The sequence below is a fragment of the Cnephaeus nilssonii genome (genome assembly GCF_951640355.1).
Source record: "Cnephaeus nilssonii genome assembly, chromosome: 2".
In the NCBI taxonomy this organism is placed as follows: domain Eukaryota; kingdom Metazoa; phylum Chordata; class Mammalia; order Chiroptera; family Vespertilionidae; genus Cnephaeus; species Cnephaeus nilssonii.
The window spans coordinates 70,009,360-70,028,513 of record NC_137073.1 but is presented as its reverse complement, the minus strand read 5'-3'; the positions used below and the strand labels follow the sequence as shown (position 1 = coordinate 70,028,513).

At 38.9% G+C, this 19,154-nt stretch overlaps 1 protein-coding gene across 1 annotated transcript in view; it reads left to right on the top strand.

Annotated features, from left to right (window-relative positions):
* XRCC4 (X-ray repair cross complementing 4) overlaps positions 1-19,154 on the top strand; it is a 201,554-nt gene that overhangs the window by 84,014 nt on the left and 98,386 nt on the right. Inside the window, exons 4-6 of the mRNA XM_079795368.1 lie at positions 3,646-3,812; positions 13,763-13,915; positions 15,897-16,003. Of these exons, the coding sequence (XP_079651494.1) occupies positions 3,646-3,812; positions 13,763-13,915; positions 15,897-16,003 (427 nt within the window). The remainder of the gene's footprint in view (positions 1-3,645; positions 3,813-13,762; positions 13,916-15,896; positions 16,004-19,154) is intronic.

Here is a 19,154-nt window from a genome sequence, read left to right as displayed (position 1 = left end):
AAGCTTCTAAAGGTAAATGCTCAGATTAACTTTCAACTTATATATTCCTTACATAGATATAATTTTCTGATTTAAACTTATAAGCTTATTAAATGGACTCTTGTTTCATTATATGAGAAAATGCAAGTGCTTTTCATCATTTAATTCTAAATTTAAGATATATAAATCAGATGTGACAAATTGCCTGAAATAATTTTAATAGAATAAATGATAATTCTTAGTATTTCCAAGTCTTTTTGTGTGGTAAATATTGTCCAAATTGTTTAATTTAGTTACATGTATAAGCCTGATACACCTGGATGTATTCATTGAATTAAAATATGTGTTGTTTTTTTCTAATCTGACTCCCCTTCTTTTTTTTCTTTTTCTTTTTTTTTTTAATATATTTTATTGATTTTTTACAGAGAGGAAGAGAGAGGGATAGAGAGTTAGAAACATCGATCAGCTGCCTCCTGCACACCCCCTATTGGGGATGTGCCCACAACCAAGGTACATGCCCTTGACCCGAATCGAACCTGGGACCTTTCAGTCCGCAGGCCGATGCTCTATCCACTGAGCCAAACCGGTTTTGGCTGACTCCCCTTCTTGTATTAAAAAACAGGAAGAGGTAAGATAAAACAAATGAAAAGATTAAGCATACATTTGCACACACACACAATTTTTCTTTTGGCTATTCAATCCTCTAAAGTGTGTCTATAATAATACTGAAGAATATAAATATCCTTTTTTCCTTTTTAGATTTAAAGCTAGTATGAATAAATGTTTCTCAACATGTAGGAATAATCAGTATTTAGCCTTTGGCAGGGTTTCTTTAATATTAAGACATTTTCTTTTTGAAAATTTAAATTAATAAACACAATTTATCCAGAAAAGTTATTCTGTGTAGTTAAACATTCAAATAATTCTAAATTAAAGAAATAAACTGAAATGTTTTTCAGATTATAAACATTGGATTTTTACTTTAGTGACTTTTACTTTTATTTGTAAATTAGCTAATAGGGTTTTGCCACAGAATTATCAACCACTATTTCATATTTCTCAATCTGTATATAACATACTTATAAAAATACTAGAGGTAGAGGCCCGATGTACGAAATTCATGCACGGGGGGCGGGGGGGGAGTTGTCCCTCAGCCCAGCCTGCACCCTCTCCAATCCGGGACCCCTCAAGGGATTTCCGACTGCCCGTTTAGGCCCGATCCTTGTGGGATTAGGCCTAAACAGGCAGTCGGACATCCCTCTCACAATCAAGGAATGCTGGCTCCCAACTGCTTGGCTGCCTGTCTGCCTGCCTGATTGCCCCTAATCGCTTCTGCCTGCCAGCCTGATCACCCCCTAACCACTCCCCTGGCAGCCTGATTGACGCCTAACTGCTCCCCTGCCAGCCTGGTTGCCCCTAACTGTCCTCCCCTGCCAGCCTGGTTGCCCCTAACTGTCCTCCCCTGCAGGCCTGGTCACCCCCAACTGCCCTCCCCTGCTGGCCCAGTCACCCCTAACTGCCCTCCCCTGCTGGCCTGGTCGTAAGCAGCCATCTTGTGAGGGTCAATTTGCATATTACCTCTTTATTATATAGGATTCTTTTTAAAGCAAGACATTGGGAAATGTTCTTATTAGATAAATGCCATAGTAGAAATTACTAATCTTGAAGGCTAAAACAAACAAATGCTCACTTTTTCTCTCTATTGTGCCACTCAATGTCATCAGAATCTCTCTGTGGATGTTCTGAACCTCATGTTTCCTCTTCCTAGTTGTTTAGTTAGGATATCTTCTTATGTCAGGAAACAGCCGAACAGCTTAGCAGAATAGGATCTTGACTTGATTCCTTCACTCTGTTAGATAACTACTCTGAACCCCAGTTTATATCTATAAAATGTATATTAGTTCCATTTTGGTGATGATTAGATGAATTTATATTTGTGGTGCGCTTGAGTGATCCACTGCAAGACATGGCAGCTATATAATAGTGTTTATTTTTAAAATCTTACTGGTTCTTGCAATAATTATAATTTTAGTAGTGACGATAATTGTAACTATTAATTGCTTTTCAGTATTTTTATCTACCAAATGAGAATCTGTGTATCCTTCAGAATTCCATAACTGTAACTAAAACTATATCATACTGTCTTATTTTAAAATGCCCACTAGAAGAAGAATTAAGTTCTTTATTGTTTATAATTTACTAGAAGCCCGATGCATGAAATTCGTGCAAGAGTAGGACTTCCTATCCCTGGCTGCCGGCACCAGCTTCCCTCCAGAACCTGAGACCTGGGCTTCCCTCTGACACCTGGGACCCGGGCTTCCCTCCAGCCATCAGCAGGCATCTGGGACCCGGGCTTCCCTCCCAGCCCCGGCTTCATCCGGGAGGTCCTCCCATTTAATTAGCATATTATGCTTTTATTATTGTAGAATAGGGGCCCAGTGCACAAATTTGTGCACCTTGAAAGGAACTGTAGGCTTCAAAGCTGCGGTAGGCACGGGGGGGGGGGGTCTCGGCCCATCCTCCACATCCCTGCCCAGCCCCTCTCGCCATGGCCCCTGGTCCCCTGTCTGCTGGCAGCCCTGCTTCCACCACTGCCGCTCCCATGCGCTGACGGTGCCAGCCCCACTCACACCCACTGAAGGCGTGGAGCAATTGGGGCTGGTGCCAGCAGTGGGTGCCAGCAGGGCCAACACAGTCAGCAGGTATGAGTGGCAGCTGCTGCCCTGATTGCCCCTCCGGAGCAGGGGTAGGTGGATAAACTCTGAGGGCAATTGGGGCCGGAAGCTGCCACTCGCACTCACTGATGGTGCTGAGCAATGGGGGTTGGCGCCGGGCACCAGCAGTGGGTGTGAACGGTGGCTCCAGTGCCAGCAGTGGGTGTAAGCAGGGCTGGCGCTGGCAGCAGGTGCAAGCACCAGGCGGGACCATGGCACACAGGAGCAAAGAATTTTCAGTAACCACCAGAGGCTTGCCCTGATGACAGCGACCGGTTCCCCACATTGGTCTGGCGCCCCCACTTACCTGCTCCACTATCCCACCGTGGCCGACACCGCCATGTTTGGTGCACGCCCCCTGGTGGTCAGCACACATCATAGCGACCGGTTGTTCAGTTGTTCTGCAGTTCAGTCTATTTGCATATTAGCCTTTTATTATATAGGATAGTAATAAATCATTGCTTTTGATACTGTGTGGTGTCCCCAGGTTTATCAGTTTCCTAAAACCCTACACTTCTTTTAGCTATTACCAAAATTTTTCTTTCTTCAGAAATAGCTTATGTCAATTATTCAATTTTACCTTCAATATTAACAGAAATTAGCATTAAGAATCCTCACGTGTAATTTCTTATCTTAATCTCAGCAGAATGATTTAAATAAGGTTATAGCAAACATGATAATATCCTCATATGGCATTTAAGTTGTTTTCTGCTAGGAGGTGGGAGAGTGAATTACAACTTACAAAAATTATTCTTAGGTTATATGTTGCTTTATGTGATAAAGTTTAATAAGGAAGAAGGAAGTTGCCTAGGTTTTTGTTCATTATTTATCTGGTAAATGTGCTGTATTTGAATCACACTTTTTCCCTTTAGAAAAAACTTTGTGTATTTAAAACTGGGCTGCTCAATTTTTATATTCTTCTAAAGCTATTCATATTTTCCTTTCATCCTAGTTCAGACTTGGTTCCTTCAACTTAGAGAAAGTCACAAGCCCAGCTGAGGTCATTAGAAAACTTATTTGTGACTGCCTGGACACCATTGCAGAAAACCAAGCCAAAAATGAGCACCTGCAGAAAGAAAATGAAAGGCTTCTGAGAGATTGGAATGATGTTCAAGGAAGGTGTGTGCATAATGTATTATAAAAACACTAAGCTCTCTTTAGATGATTTAGTGTTAAAGATTTAATGTGTAACATAGACTAACATATACTTAAAATGTCATTAATTATACCTTTACTTATTATAATTAAACCAAATTATTGGTCACTATTGTACATTATAGTAATAAATGAACACTTTTAGGTCATTAGTATTTGGTTGCACCAGCAAACTTATAAATGATAAGGAATAATTGGACAATGAGAATCAGAGTCAATTAATATTAATCAAAATTTAGGAAGGTGATATTTATAAGGATTACTTTAGCTCAAATTACTGGATTAATAGTGAATAAAAAGAGACATGAAACATAAATAAGGAATGATTTATTCCTTATTTGGAATCTTTATATGAATGGCAACTATTTCAAATGATGTGTGTCTTGGCTCCTGATAGAAACTTATTTTTCCTGATTGATTGAAAATTCATACCACCAGCATTTTTAAAAGACCAGGTAATTGTGACTACTGGAAAAGACATTTGAAAGCCTTTTATTTTCCAGATTTTACCTCTGATTTTTTAAAAGATGAAGAGGAAAGTCACTTTTTTTCTTCATTATGAATTTTCTCAACTATGGCATAATCTAGGCTGGCCTAGGATTTAACCTGTGTTACTCTATTGTGTAAAAGATGTTTGAAGAAAATAAAATGTATGTTGTGAACACTCTAGTTCTATAAAGACATATATAGTATAATATGCATATGTTTGTGCATATATATCTTGCAACATCTTAATTATGTGAAATGTACATAATAATGATAATTATTATTACCTCCAGTGTGTACAATAGATTTTAAAAAAATTTTATTCAAACCAGTAATAGCTCTAAAACATAAGAACACATTCTATTTAGGATCATATTCTTTTTAGGGGAATCATTGACATTGGTTTTATGGACTTTAGTAAGCATATATGTATGGGGGAATACATGAAGAATAAATTAAGGATATTACCAATATACTAGAGGCCCGGTGCATGAAAATTCATGCACTGGAGGTGGGGGGGGGGGTTTCCCTCAGCCCGGCCTGCCCCAGCTCACAGTCTGGGAGCCCTCAGGGGCCGGAGGTGACCCGGTGATCAGGGGAAGGCGACGCCCCATCAGACCTCTGCTGCTGCCACTGCTGGCAGTGCAAGCCTTGGTTACCTAAGCCTTGGGCGGCCCTGATTATTTAAGCCTTGGGCGGCCCTGGGCGGCTGGGCAGCCGCCATCCGAGGCTTGCCTATGTCTCAGGCTGGCCCCGGCAGCTGGGGGGCTGAGGGGACTGGGGGACTCCGGAGGCAGGCGCGCGGAGTGACTGGGCCCACCTGGGAGCGGGCCCGGCCTTGCTGCATGGCTGCCACCCCAGTGGGGCTGAGGGGACTGGGCACTGTCATCTTGTGGCTGTGGGTGCTGCCATCTTTGGGGGCATGGCAGTTAATTAGCATATTCCCTCCTTATTGGCTGTGGGCACTGCCATCTTTGAGGGCGGGGCAGCAATTAGCATATTCCCTCATTGGCTGTGGTGCCGCCATCTTTGCGATGGTGTGAGGGTCAATTAGCATATTCCCTCTTTATTAGATAGGATGTATGTAAAAACGAGGTTGACTAAAAAAAATTATTTGTATTTATTTATTTTTCTTCTTTACACTTTATTTTTATTTTTTTAAATTTCTTTATTGATTAAAGTGTTACAAATGTGTCCTTATTATCATTTTTATTAATTAATGCAAGACATACAAATTAAGTTTCTAATACCTAGATTATATTTGGCTCTCAGTTATTAAGAAAGTAGTTTGGTTAGTTCTAAATTAATTTTTATCTCCAATCATATAAAAATAATAAAACCAAATAAAATATGTATAAATACTAGGAAAACATACAGAAAAATAAGTTAATTTTTCTCTTTAACTTCTATTTTATTCATGTTTGAATTGATATCAAATATCTCTTTTAGAATGCATGTTTTGGGGCCTATTTATATATGAAATAAATCAAATTAAAGGATATGTACTGTGTTCGTGGTAAGCCATTATATTTAAAACTCAAAATACCCTCAAGTTGATAGAAAATTTGATCCACAAATTGCCCACAAAAATGCAGACTGGGTCTTTGGTACTTGAATAAATTGCTTTAAAATGTCTGCCAGAGGTTGAAAGAGGTATTATCTCATCAGTATTCAACACCACTGCCATAGAATGGAAAGCAGCAAGGAACAAAGATGAGAAAATGTCCCCTGTGCTGTACATATAATATGTGGCCCACAGAATCTTGATTCACTATATCTGAGCTATGCAGAAAGTGACTTTGTGGTATTGTGACAAAAGGTTTTCTATTTGATCAAAGCATAGCCATGTATCTAATCACCTGCCTTATTATATGCCAGCTATTATGTCTTTGTAAATATTGGGACAGACATCTTCAGAGGCTGGAGATGTGTGCTTTTGGGGTGACCCTTCAAACTGAAAGGAAAGAGAGACCACTCCAGAGAATTCTAGGTTCATTATATACCAGGTGTTAGATTAGTAGCTTATCTACTGTTCCCCAAATTTTCTATTTCAACGGAGAAAGGGGCTCTTTTTAGGAGCTATAACTGTATCTTGGCCATGGCCAACCAGTACTTTCTTAGTGTTCCCTCTCAACAGTCTTAGAATACTAGAAAATGAGCCACAGAGTTGCAGTTCCAGCTTCCATGAGGTAAGTAGTACTGTTACTAGGGATATGACAAGACCTTGGTTTTTGTTTCCTGGAAGGAAAGTTTTTAATCAAGATACAAAGTGTGGCAAAGTAAGTAAGAATTTATTGGCTATATCAAAAATAACTGAGAACAGTGAAACAAGGAAGGGCATCAGGAGAGCCTAGGCTGGGCTGTTTTGGCTCACTGAGAAGTCAGAGAAAAGGGGGCCTTGGAGACAGTTCAAGGGGTTAGCTCTGGATGAGCTGCTGCTGCTCATTGCTCCCCTGGTTACAAGTCTCATGGTCCCTTAGAGGGAAGAAGGGGAAAGGGAATGGCACGGGTGTCTTCCCTTGGGGGAGAGCGTGCACTGGGTCCTTCATCCCGAGCTTATTTATCTTTCTCTTGTAGGTGGAAATCTTAGGAGAGGTTACAGGGGAGGGTCTCAATAGAATATTCATCAGTTTTCCAGGTATGCTCTTTCAGGGTTGTGGTATCCTCTAATTGGTCAGTGTCAGGGCAGGGGTTCATTAATCAGTGTAGCTGGTCTTGAGACAGCCATGAAGTCCCTTGTCTGGATTTGTTGCTTTTCTGGGCCTGGGGCTGAAATACAACTGAGGTTTCGATGCTATCTTTAGGGAGGACAAGGTCCGGGGGTCTAAACTGCATGACTAGTGATGTGCTAGGGGAGGATAGGTTACTCTGAGGTGAGGTTTTTGTTTTCCCAGTTTTGCCCCTTGTTGGGCATCTGGGGCTTTCTTCCCTGGTGAGTTTCTATACCTGGCCCATTATCCTTGCTCTGTTTATGTCTGTCTAACTGCCTGTAACAATACTGATCAAGAGTCTTTAGAGAGATTAGAAATAGGACATGAACATATTGAGGTAGGTCACTGAGGACATGGAAAGTAGAGAATCATTAGTTGGGGCATCATTTAGGTCTGGCCACAGTTCAGTTTTCTTAGTAGCCTCTGATTTCTCTTATATCAGTGTCTATCCATGATCCAATCATTTCTTCCCCATCACTGTTCCAGACTGTATGTCTAGGGGAGTGAAAGGAGGAGAGGCATAAAATAGATGCAGAGAACTCCTTTATAAGATATGGTAGATAGGTTTCAAATATGTTTAATATACAATAGGATATTATAGAAGCAAAAAGCAATCATGTACACATGTGCTTATTTCATGAAAAATGTTTATGATATGTTAAGAGGAGAAATATGAATTCCTAAAATATGAATAATATCCCATTTTTTTCACAAAATATATTTTTAGATAGAGACTATCTAGAAGAAAAAAATGAATCTTTAATAGTCTATGTCTGGAATTGTGAATTAAATTTTACTTTACATTTTGGTGATCTTTTTGCATATATTTTGATATTGAAATAAGCATCCTATCTAATAAAAGAGTAATATGCAAGTTAACCATCACTCTGCTACATCCACAAGCCATGCCCACCAGCCAATCAGGAACAAGTATGCAAATTAACCCAACTAAGATGGCTGTAGCCACGGAGTGAGCAGGAGTCTTGGGTTTCCCCAGCAATGGAGGAAGCCAAGCTTTCTGCACACCCTGGTAGGCCCAGGCCTCCACTCAAGGCTACAAAGTTTCAATTATAGAAGATAAATAAATCCCAACAAAAATGTCGACAGCCACGGAGCTGGAGAGAGCAGGAGGCTTGAGTTGCCGCTGGCGATGGAGGAGGCCAAGCTCCCGCAGCCCTTGCCTGCCTTGGCCTCCACTCAAGGCTACAAAGTTTCAATTATAGAAGATAAATAAATTTCAACAAAAATGGCTGTGGCCACGGAGCAAGCAGGAGGCTTGGCTCTGCACAAGGCTACAAAGTTTCAATTATAGAAGATAAATAAATCCCAGATAGGAGAGCCTCTGCTTGGGTCACCGGGGAGCGTGGCACCACAGACCCCTCGCCAGGCCGCCCCTTGAAGGGAACCCCCACCCTGATCCGCGACACCCTTCAGGGCAAACCAGCCGGCCCCCACCCGTGCACCAGGCCTCTATCCTATCTAATAAAAGAGTAATGTGCAAATTGACCGTCACTCGAACACACAAGATGGCTGCCCCCATGTGGACACAAGATGGCCGCCACAAGATGGTCAGCAAGGGAGGGCAGTTGGGGGCAATCAAGCCTGCAGGGGAGGGCAGATAGGGGTGACCAGGCCGGCAGAGGAGGGAAGTTGAGGGCGACCAGGCCTGCAGGGAAGGGCAGTTGGGGGGGACCCAGGCCTGCAGGGGAGAGCAGTTGGGGGGACCAGGCCTGCAGGGGAGGGCAGTTAGGTGGGACCAGCCCTGCAGGGGAGGGCAGTTAGGAGTGACCTGGCCTGCAGGGGAGGGCAGTTAGGGGTGATAAGGCCTGCAGGGGAGGGCAGTTAGGGGCAAACAGGCTGGCAGGGGACCAGGTAGGCATCAGTCAGGCTGGCAGGGGAGTGGTTAGGGAGTGATCAGGCTGGCAGGCAGAAGCGGTTAGGGGCAATCAGGAATGCAGGCAGGCGAGCAGTTGGGAGCCAGCAGTCCTGGATTGTTAGAGGGATGTCTGACTGCCCGTTTAGGGATCGGGCCTAAACGGGCAGTGGGACATCCCTCAAGGGGTCCCAGATTGGAGAGGGTGCAGGCTGGGCTGAGGGTCACACACCCCCGTGCACGAATTTTGTGCACCGGGCCTCTAGTATTATAATAATCAGTGCCAACTCGAAAGCTATTTCCATTTGGGATGACAGTGGAGAGTAAAGGAACTTTGAGTAAAGAATGAAGGGTTACAGTACAATTAAAAAGAATGAGTTTTAATGTATAGACTTTATTTGCTGCTGTTGTTTTTATTTACTTTTTAATAATTTTTGTGTTAGTTCCATTTTGAACAAGTGATGTTACTGGTTTAATTTAATTTTGTATAGTTTAGATAGAGAAAACATTAGAAATATTGTATGTAAACCCTTAGCTTATTGGCAATATTTATTTTACTTTTTTTCTATTTATTTTAAATAACTCATGTTCCATGTTACTGAGTAGGTCCCTTGTTTGCATTCCTATATCAAGGTAGAAACTCTCTAGCTTTATTCTGATTTTAGTTATTAAACGTATAATTTGAGGTAATTTTCAGCAGATCGAAATCAGTTGACACATATTGAATCATTAGAATAAAAGAGACCTTGAAAGCTCTTCTATTCTATCAATCTGCCTTCAAGCTAGAATCACATTATATGGAGATGAATTCAATCTGATTTTTAAAGACCTCAGGAGATAGCTTCAACTCCCTTTGGTAGCCCATTACAATGTTGAAGAACAGTCACAGTCAGAAATTTCCCCTTTCCATCTATTGCTAATCTAAGTCCTGCCTGGTGTAGTTGAAGGCCATTTCCTCTTGTTCTGTCCTCAGAAAGGATGAGGAACAGATGTTTACCATCTTCTTCTGTTCTTAAGGCTTATTAAATCTTTTTACCACTGCTTTCTTTTCCAGCATCCTTTGTCCTCTGAACTCTATTTATATTTTCCTATGCTATACAACCCTGACCTGGATATAAATTTTGCCAGAGCTGATTATAAATATAAGGATTACTGTACTGTTTCTAAGTACGACATGTTGACATTTATGTATTTTGTTTTATTTGGGTTTATTATTCAACCTGTTGTTTTATTTTGGATGTTATTACTATATGAAATTGCCTTATGTCTGTTCTTATTTTTGTTGTTTTCAAAATTCTTATTCTTAGATTCTTTGTTTTCTCATCAGAAATATTTTATTTTGGATATCCAGTATTTTTCATATTTAGTTTTTATTCTTTTCATTTTTTATATGCCTCAGTCCTAAGTTACTAATTAAACTTAATAATTGTTTTGTTGTCCTAGTCACCCTTGAAAAGGTGAAACATCATTTAGTCCTTTCTTGTTTGAAGTTATTTATGGTTCATCAGGTTTGAGCTTTGCCTTGGATTAATTGTGGTCTAATCTAGTTGTACATGAGTTCTCCTTTAGTATCTCTACTTAGCAGTGAAAACCATGTCTCTCTTCTACTGAATGGTACCACTTACTAATAATACCTGTTTAATTCTTGAGCTGGAGGGTTGGCATGAGACAAGTATAATGGAAGGCATGGTAACTTAATGCCCTAAGAGAGGATTGGCATGAAATATGGGGAATGGGGGATGGTTATTACCTTTTAGTACTGAATAGTGAATAAAAGGATAGCATTCTCTGAATTAGTTGATAAATTAAGAGTAAATATATTTCCTGAAATTTTTCACAGTAATACTCTGTTCCTGCTAAGCCCCACTTCCCAGCTTTATTTAGGAAGTGTTATCCAGTTTGATGGTCAGAAATTTGGTTGCAACAAAATCCTAAGTTTTGCTAAAACTAAGCAAGTTTATTTATTTTTTATCCTTACTTGAGAGAAGAAGGGAGGGAGGAAGGGAAGGATGAGGGAGAGGAAGAGAGAGAGAGAGAGAGAGAGAGATAAGAGAGAAACATTAATCACTGCTTCTAGTATGCACCCCAACTGAGATGGAACCCGCAACCTGTGAAAATGCACTGACCTGAATCCATACCGCAACCTTTTGGTGCATGGGACAAGCTCCAACCAACTGAGCTTGAGCTAAAACCAAGCAAGTTTAACTCACAGGATACCACTCATTCTATTGAGTTTGCTCTCCTATTACTGCAATATTTTTGCCTTTGACAATGTGGCCATGATACTAATTATTTAGAGTAACAATATTTTAGTCAAATTATATATTTCATTTTTATATATTTTTTTCACTTTTAATTCATGTTGATAAGTGCACATACTCTATCAATCAGGGATTATTGAAGTGTTTTATATGGAAATTAAATATGTATTTAAATCAGATAAATTACTAATTGGTTACCATTCCTAAAATTTTATGTAATAAATTATACAATATTTTTATAATTAGTTTTTATTTTGTGTAGATTTAAAGTATTTCATTATTATATACTCAGATATTTTAATGGTATGTATGTTCTATTTATCTTTTTAAAATTTTTGTTATTGTGTTACATTATAAAATAGTACAAGAAAATGAGAAATAATGTTTACCTAACACTTTACATCTGAAATACAAATGCTTAAAATAGGCCATCAATATTGGCAGCTCTTCAACTTTACCCCCCTCTCCCCGCCATACACGCTTTTTGCTTGTTTCTCATAGAGCTTTGCTTGAGGAAAGGAGTACTGTGATAGTAATATTTAACACAATTTTTTAGAAGCTGAAGAAAATGAAAAGTAATACTGCTACATTGATGAATAGCTGATAAAGGAGTGAAAAATATAAAATTCAGAATCACTGGTTCTCCATTTCCTTGTAAGGTGTCCATGTATTGCACTGACTATTCATTTATCTCATAAATAACTACTCAGTATCTGTTGAATGCAGAACTGTGCTAGGTACTAAGGATAAAGCAGCCAATAAAACACACAGGCACTTTGCCTTTATGACTATGCTATAAGAGTGCTGTAATTGTTCCCAGAAAATATATTGCCATATGTTTCTGTTCATAACATGAGAGGTCCTAATTCTTTGTAGCTCTAGATGGATATGTTGTTGAAAGCATAAGGGCATATATATCAAAGGTATCAATTTTTTTGATAGTTTTGTTTCTAATCATTTCACTGAAAAATATTTTGTATATTATCAATATATAAAAAATAGTATAGAAATGTAAAAATACAAATAGTGAAAATACTAGGATACTTGCATGGAACAACAGAAGCACAAATAAACAATATGGTAAAGAGAAAACTAAGGCAGAACTAGACTAAATTTAAAAGCATATTTTATATGAAATAATTTATATTTGAGTCTTTACATAGATGTTTATTCATGGTGTGTGTATATGCACATATCAAGTACATGCAAACTCTGCTAGTTTGCTTTCTTTATATTATGTAGTGTATCTGAGAGATCAAAATTAGTACACTCTATTATTAGTTCATTTGAATATTGTAGAAATAATTAGAAATAATAGAGAATTTTATGTTTTGTCTTACATATCTAAAATTGAAGTTATATAGTGTTTCACATTTGCTGTTTCATTAATCACTGCTTGGAATTTTCAAGTTGTATACTTTCATTCATTTTGTGTGCATGTGCGTGCGTGCGTGCATGCGTGTGTGCGAGTGTGTGTGTTGCTGGGTTATAAGCTACAACTGGCCTAGAACAGCTCATAATCTATTTAGGGAAAACAGATTAGGTAAATCACTTAATCACAAAACAAGATCACTATTGCTATTAGAGTAATATTAACAAAGTATAGGAAACATAGGCTTTAGTTACTCTTGTTTGATTTTCTCCCATAAAAATATTCATTTGGAAATAAACTGGAGATGTGACTGACTTATTGCATTTAGGCATTTAGATGTTTTAAAAGTTTTTGGTATCAGTTTCTAGTTTTGATTCTTATCTTAGTACATAAATTATTAACAATAATAAACCATAAGTTCTGATTTATTTAGCTATTTCTATAAAACTTTAAATCAATGGAAGCATGTAAAATTCATTTTTTTTAAATGTATATATATTTTATTTATTTTAAATATATTTTATTGATTTTTTTACAGAGAGGAAGGGAGAGGGATAGAGAGTTAGAAACATCGATGAGAGAGAAACATCCATCAGCTGCCTCCTGCACACCCCCCACTTGGGGATGTGCCCGCAACCAAGGTACATGCCCTTGACCAGAATCGAACCTGGGACCCTTGAGTCCACAGGCCGACGCTCTATCCACTGAGCCAAACCAGTTAGGGCTAAAATTCATTTTTAATTGCATTTTCCTTGAAAAGTTTTCTTGAAATAATCTTCACTATTAAATTTTATAATATTAACTAGAGGCCCGATGCACAAAGATTCGTGCAAGAATGGGCCTTCCTTCCCCTGGCTGCCGGCTGCCTTCTCTCCAGCCGGAGCCGCCTTTCCGCCTTTGCTCCGGCCCAGAGCCACCTTTCTGCCTTCCCATGCTGCCCAGAGGCCTGGTGCGACTGGGGTGGTGCGGAGTGGCTGGAGCAGTATGGAATGCCTGCATTGTCGCCATGGCGACGACACAAACGTCCTGCCCCGGCCACTCGGTGCCTGTGTATGCAAATTAATCTGCCATCTTTGTTGGGTTAATTTGCATACTCCCTCCCGATTGGCTGGTGGGCATCGCAAAGGTGTGGTCAATTTGCATCTTTCTCTTATTAGTGTAGATGTTAAGAAAAGCAACATGGTTTATTTATTTATTTGTTTACATTTTAGGTTTGAAAAATGTGTGAATGCTAAGGAAAATTTGGAGACTGATCTTTATAAACGATTTATTCTGGTGCTGAATGAGAAGAAAGCAAAGATCAGAAGCTTACATAAATTATTAAGTGATGTTCAAGAACTAGAAAAGAACATCGAGCATGAAAGGTAATTTGACCATTCTGGTTTGAGATGGCAGATGTATAAATTTGAGTGGAATTTCTTCCCAAATTCAGTGAAAGTTAGGTGCCTTCTTTTTAATAATATGAGATTATTTGGTAGTGTGGGTGGGATTGGATGCTCTCGCTGTTAGATACAATGGGGTGGAGATCTCAACATGATCTCTCTATGTCTGCCCAACAGTCACACACTTAAATCATGAAACTGGCATGAAGTTTATCTAAATATTATTGGTTTAATTCTTAGACATCACTAAGAAATAATTTAAAAATTTAATGTTTTGAACAACTACAGAGTGGTAACACATTTGTAATCTTGATGACTAAGTAATAGCTAATTTTAGAATCAAGTGGTTCTGAAAGGGTATGTACTGGATTTTTAAGGAAAAAATCATAGGTGACTGATGGCTGGTATGGTTTGGATATTTATAATTATTTTAGGCATTTGCAGATATAGGTTTAGGTCTATTGCCTTGCATCTGAGAGAAAACATAAGTTTACTAGTGGCATAATCCTATATAATAAAAACCTAATATGCTAAGTGTCTGGTCATCTCTTTAATCAAAGCGTAATATGCTAATGATACACCAGGGGGCAGACAGTTGAACAGTCGACAAGTCGCTATGACGTGCACTGACTACCAGGGGGCAGATGCTCTGACTGGTAGGTTAGCTTGCTGCTGGGGTCTGGCCTATCGGCACTGAGCGAGATGGGCCGGGCATGCCCTGGAGCCCTCCCACAGTCCCTCCCCGGCTGGCCTGCATTCCTTCCCGGTCCCAATCGTGTACCGGTGGGGTCTCTCAGCCTGGCCTGCATCCTCTCGCAATCTGGGACCCCTCAGGGGATGTTGGAGAGCCCTATCCTGCAGGCCAGGCTGAGGGACCCCACTGGTGCACGAATTCGTGCACCGGGCCTTTAGTATAAAGATATAACGTTTGATGTCAGATGGTCCTAGTTCAAGTGCTAGTCTGACATTGACATCTATCACTACATGACCTTGGGCAAGTCCTTTAAACTCTCTCTGCCTTGCTTGAGTATCTCCATAATATGAATAAAAGCATCTGACTCAGAATTTTCAGGAGATCAAATGAAAGGAAGAACTGTTTTGAGATTAAAATACTGAACTCTGTGACCCCAGAAGAATAGTATTTTGATAAATGAATAATAAGTGATAAGAAACTGATTCAAGAATTAAGTATAGTGAGCACTCAACTATATGTAGGTTAACTAAAAGATAGTTAACATACAGTGATTTATATTAACCCTAGTGGCCTGGTGCATGGATTCATGCACATTGAAAGGAAATTAATTAGAAGAAATATTTTAATATTGCTATTCTCCCTTTCTCTATAATAGAAGTGTCAGAGATTAAAGAAAATTAGTAAAATGTATATGAAAATAATATATAAATTGATTAATAAACAATAACAACATGATAGAACAACAACAAAGACATGATATAAAAACAACATTGATAAAAACAGTGACTGATTAATTTATTAAACTTATTCTAACATCTCCCTGTATACTACATTATGAGTAAAAACACTTTCACAGTACTTGACTAATTTCCCTTGTGATGAAGTATTTACAACTTTAACTTTGATGTCAACAAAAACAACCAAATTCATAATCGACAATGACAGATCGAAACACACGCATGTGATTGGCACCAGCGAGAGCTCTGTATGTATTGCACATGCACGAGTCAGCATTGATTTTTAAATTGCCAGTGTGCGTCATATGTACCAGCCGGTCAGTCGGTTGGACAGACCGTCGGTCGGTCACTTAGCCTTTTATATAAATAGATATAGTTAACATAAGTGATTTCATCTTAATTACATATGTTTCAATATATGTTTGTTTAATTATAATGTTTTTCCAGGTATATTTTCTATAATTACTTATTAGTGAATTTGATATCTAGTCAGAGGTGAGCCAATAATATGTAATTCTAACTTTTTCTCTAGGGAAACTACAACAGGTTCTGAAATATCTGCTAAAAGAGATACAAACTATGATGAAAGTACTGATGAGGAAGATAAAAACCTGCCTGATCCCTCAGCATTAACTCCAGGTAAAATAAGTACACTTATTTCCTCTTTTGAATATTTCACCTGGGCTTATCACTCTAATGGTAATAATCCATAATGATAAATGCTATGCAAAAAATTCTCTACAAAAAATTCTTTAGACTTTTTAGTCTAAAACCTTAAATACTAATGTTAACCATGAATATTTATTGTAAAATGCAGCAATTCATTAGCAACAACAAAACAAGCAAGCATGAACACATACATACAAACCAAGATATACTATTCTTGTTAAACAATGATGCATAAGCAATAAGCAAGATATAACTTCATGCTAAATATCTCCAGCTCAAAGATGGCTGCCTTTAACATTTGAGATAAAATCTAGCTAGGGTGGGATAAGGCAGCAGTGGTATAAATCTAGAATGCTTTAGATTACCCTGAGGTTGAGACCTTCTCTCACTATTCAGAAAAGGAATTGTAATGGGGTGACATGGGGTCAGTGAGAAGAGAAGGAGAAATGGCACTTTTTAAAAAAAAAAGTCTTATTATAAGTACATTTTTTAAATTTTTTATTTTTAAATTAAATTTTATTGGGGTGACATTAGACAACATGAACATATAGGTTTCATGTGTGGATTACTAATTTACAAAATCTGTATATAGGACCATGTGCCCACCACCCAAAGTCAAATCTTCTCCTGTCACCTCATATTAGGACCTCTTTCTCCCCCCCTCCCCTCCCTCTGGCAACCATACACATACCTAAGCCTTTCTCAGTCCCTCAAATCAAGCACCCAGCAAGCAGGTTTTTTAATCCATGGATTATTTTACTAGAGTTTTATGGATTTTTCTAGAAGCAGAAGCCCCTGAACTCATTTAATATTTACATGATTATGGTGGCATAAGCCAATATTCTCACAATTAATGTTGGATTCATTTATTTAGCAAATATATTTTTGATTGTCTGTTATGTACTAGAAATTTTGCTATGCGGTAGAGAAGAAAATACAAAAATTTCTGCATTTGTGGAGTTTAAATTCTACTCAGACAATAACAAAATGGATGCATTTAATATAAAATATGTTAAGTGCTAAAGAGAAAATTAAATCAGGATGAGGATTGTGATTTTGGCCAGGGCACAGAAAAGGCCTTGGTCATGATATCCAGGGCAGTAGCTAAAGGGGGGCGGGTCGAATCAAGAGAGTTGATTTTTTTTTTCTTAGATGAGAGAAATAATATCATGTTTGCATACTGATGGGAGTAAATAAGGAAAGGTGGAGGGAATATCCAGGTAATATACAGAGGTAAGGATTGCTGGAATACGTCTCAAAGTAGATAAGAGAAGATGGGATCAAATGGACAAGTGCAGGATTCATTTAGCTAGGAACGTGGGCATAATGACAGGAAAGAAGGTAGACTAAATGGACAAAGACACAGGAACATATCTAATTGCAGTCATGGAAACTTACTGTTGTTGATTAAATTAGTTGATTGATTAATCTGATTCTAATTAGATTTGAATTGTATCACACAATCTTGCTTTTGTACATCAGAGTTAAATTTCTTTTCATTTGGAGGCTATGCTTGTTTTACATTAGTGACCAATTTAAAATGAAATCATTCTTTAGTAATAAAATGTAATCAAAAGCTCACAGAGAAAAGCTGTACTCTTTCCAATTTAAACATTCACAGTTTTTAAGAAATAGAATGGCTTTTGATTTTGTTCCTTATTCAGAGAATCTCACCAACCTTTGAAGTAAATGAAAATTATTGTTGAAGAGAAAATATATGGTTAAAATTGGGTATATGAGAATGGGTTCTTTATATGTTCAGTCTCTTTTAAGCAAATCTTTTTAAGTTACAATTGTACTCTTTTAAATTTGGCAAAATTTCTCTTCTCTTCAAAAATGTTCATTGCTTATTTTTTATTTTACATGGCATATTTTCTTTAACTCACATCGAGTTCACTATATATTTGATGTATAGGTCTCTCATTCTAATTTTTTTTATTTAATTGCTTTTGATAAGTTTTTTATGTCAAGAACTAAGAGCATTTTAATAGAACTTTATTCTTTTCCTTCTGCTTCAGTAAGAAATGTTCAGGAAATTAAATTTTGCTAAAAAAAAATTGAACCTCAGTTCTAAAATACTTGATACTGAATTAAGAACTAGATTCCATAGATCTGAGGGAAAACATTGTATGAGCAAAGTGAGCCTCCTCATAATTTACCATATTCCATGATTTACTTTGTACAGAGACAACGTACATTCTTAGGCCACATGATTTTTTTTAATGACAGCTTTATCTTTTGGTATTTTACATATTATTATATTGTGCTTTGGGGAGAGCTATAGCAATTCCTTTCTCCATCTTTACTATATAATACTTATTCTTAGAATACCAGTAAATATGCAAATTTATTTTAGATACTAGGCGCCCAATATACAAATTTGTGCACCTAGAAAGGAACTGTGGACTGCGAGGCTGTGGTGGGCACAGGGGCGGGTCTCAGCCCATCCTCTGTGCCTCAGCCTGGCCTCTCCCACTGCGGTCCCCCGGTCCTCTATCTGCCGGCAGCCCCGCTCCTGCCACCACAGCTCCCACGCGCTGACGGCGCCAGCCCCGCTTGCACCCGCTGAGGACACGGAGCAATTGGGGACTGCACCAGCAGTGGGGGCAAGCAGGCGGCGCCTTCAGTGCATGGGAGTGGCGGCTGCTACCCCAATCGCCCCTCAGGAGCAGGGGGAGGTGGAGAAGCCCTCAGGGATAATCAGGGCCAGCAGCTGTTGATGGTGTTGAGTGATCAGGGCCAGTGCAGGCAGCAGGTGCGAACGCCAGGCAGGACCACGGCACGGGAGCAAAGAATATTCAGTAGCCACCAGAGGCTCGCCCTGATGACAGCAACTAGCACCCTGCCTTGGTCTGGCACCCCCACTCACATGCTCCACCATCCTGCCACAGCTGACACCCGCCATGTTCTGTGCTCTGCCACCTGCTGCTGATGCCCGCCATGTTCCACGCGCACCCCCTGGTGGTCAGCACACATCAAACTGACCGGTTGTTTGGTTGTTCGGTTATTCGGTTGTTCCACCGTTTGGTCTACTTGCGTATTAGGGTTTTAAATATATAGATTGCAGGTACATGTGTGCTTTTCCTACAATAAAAACAAGAGGAAAGAAACTTGATGGGAT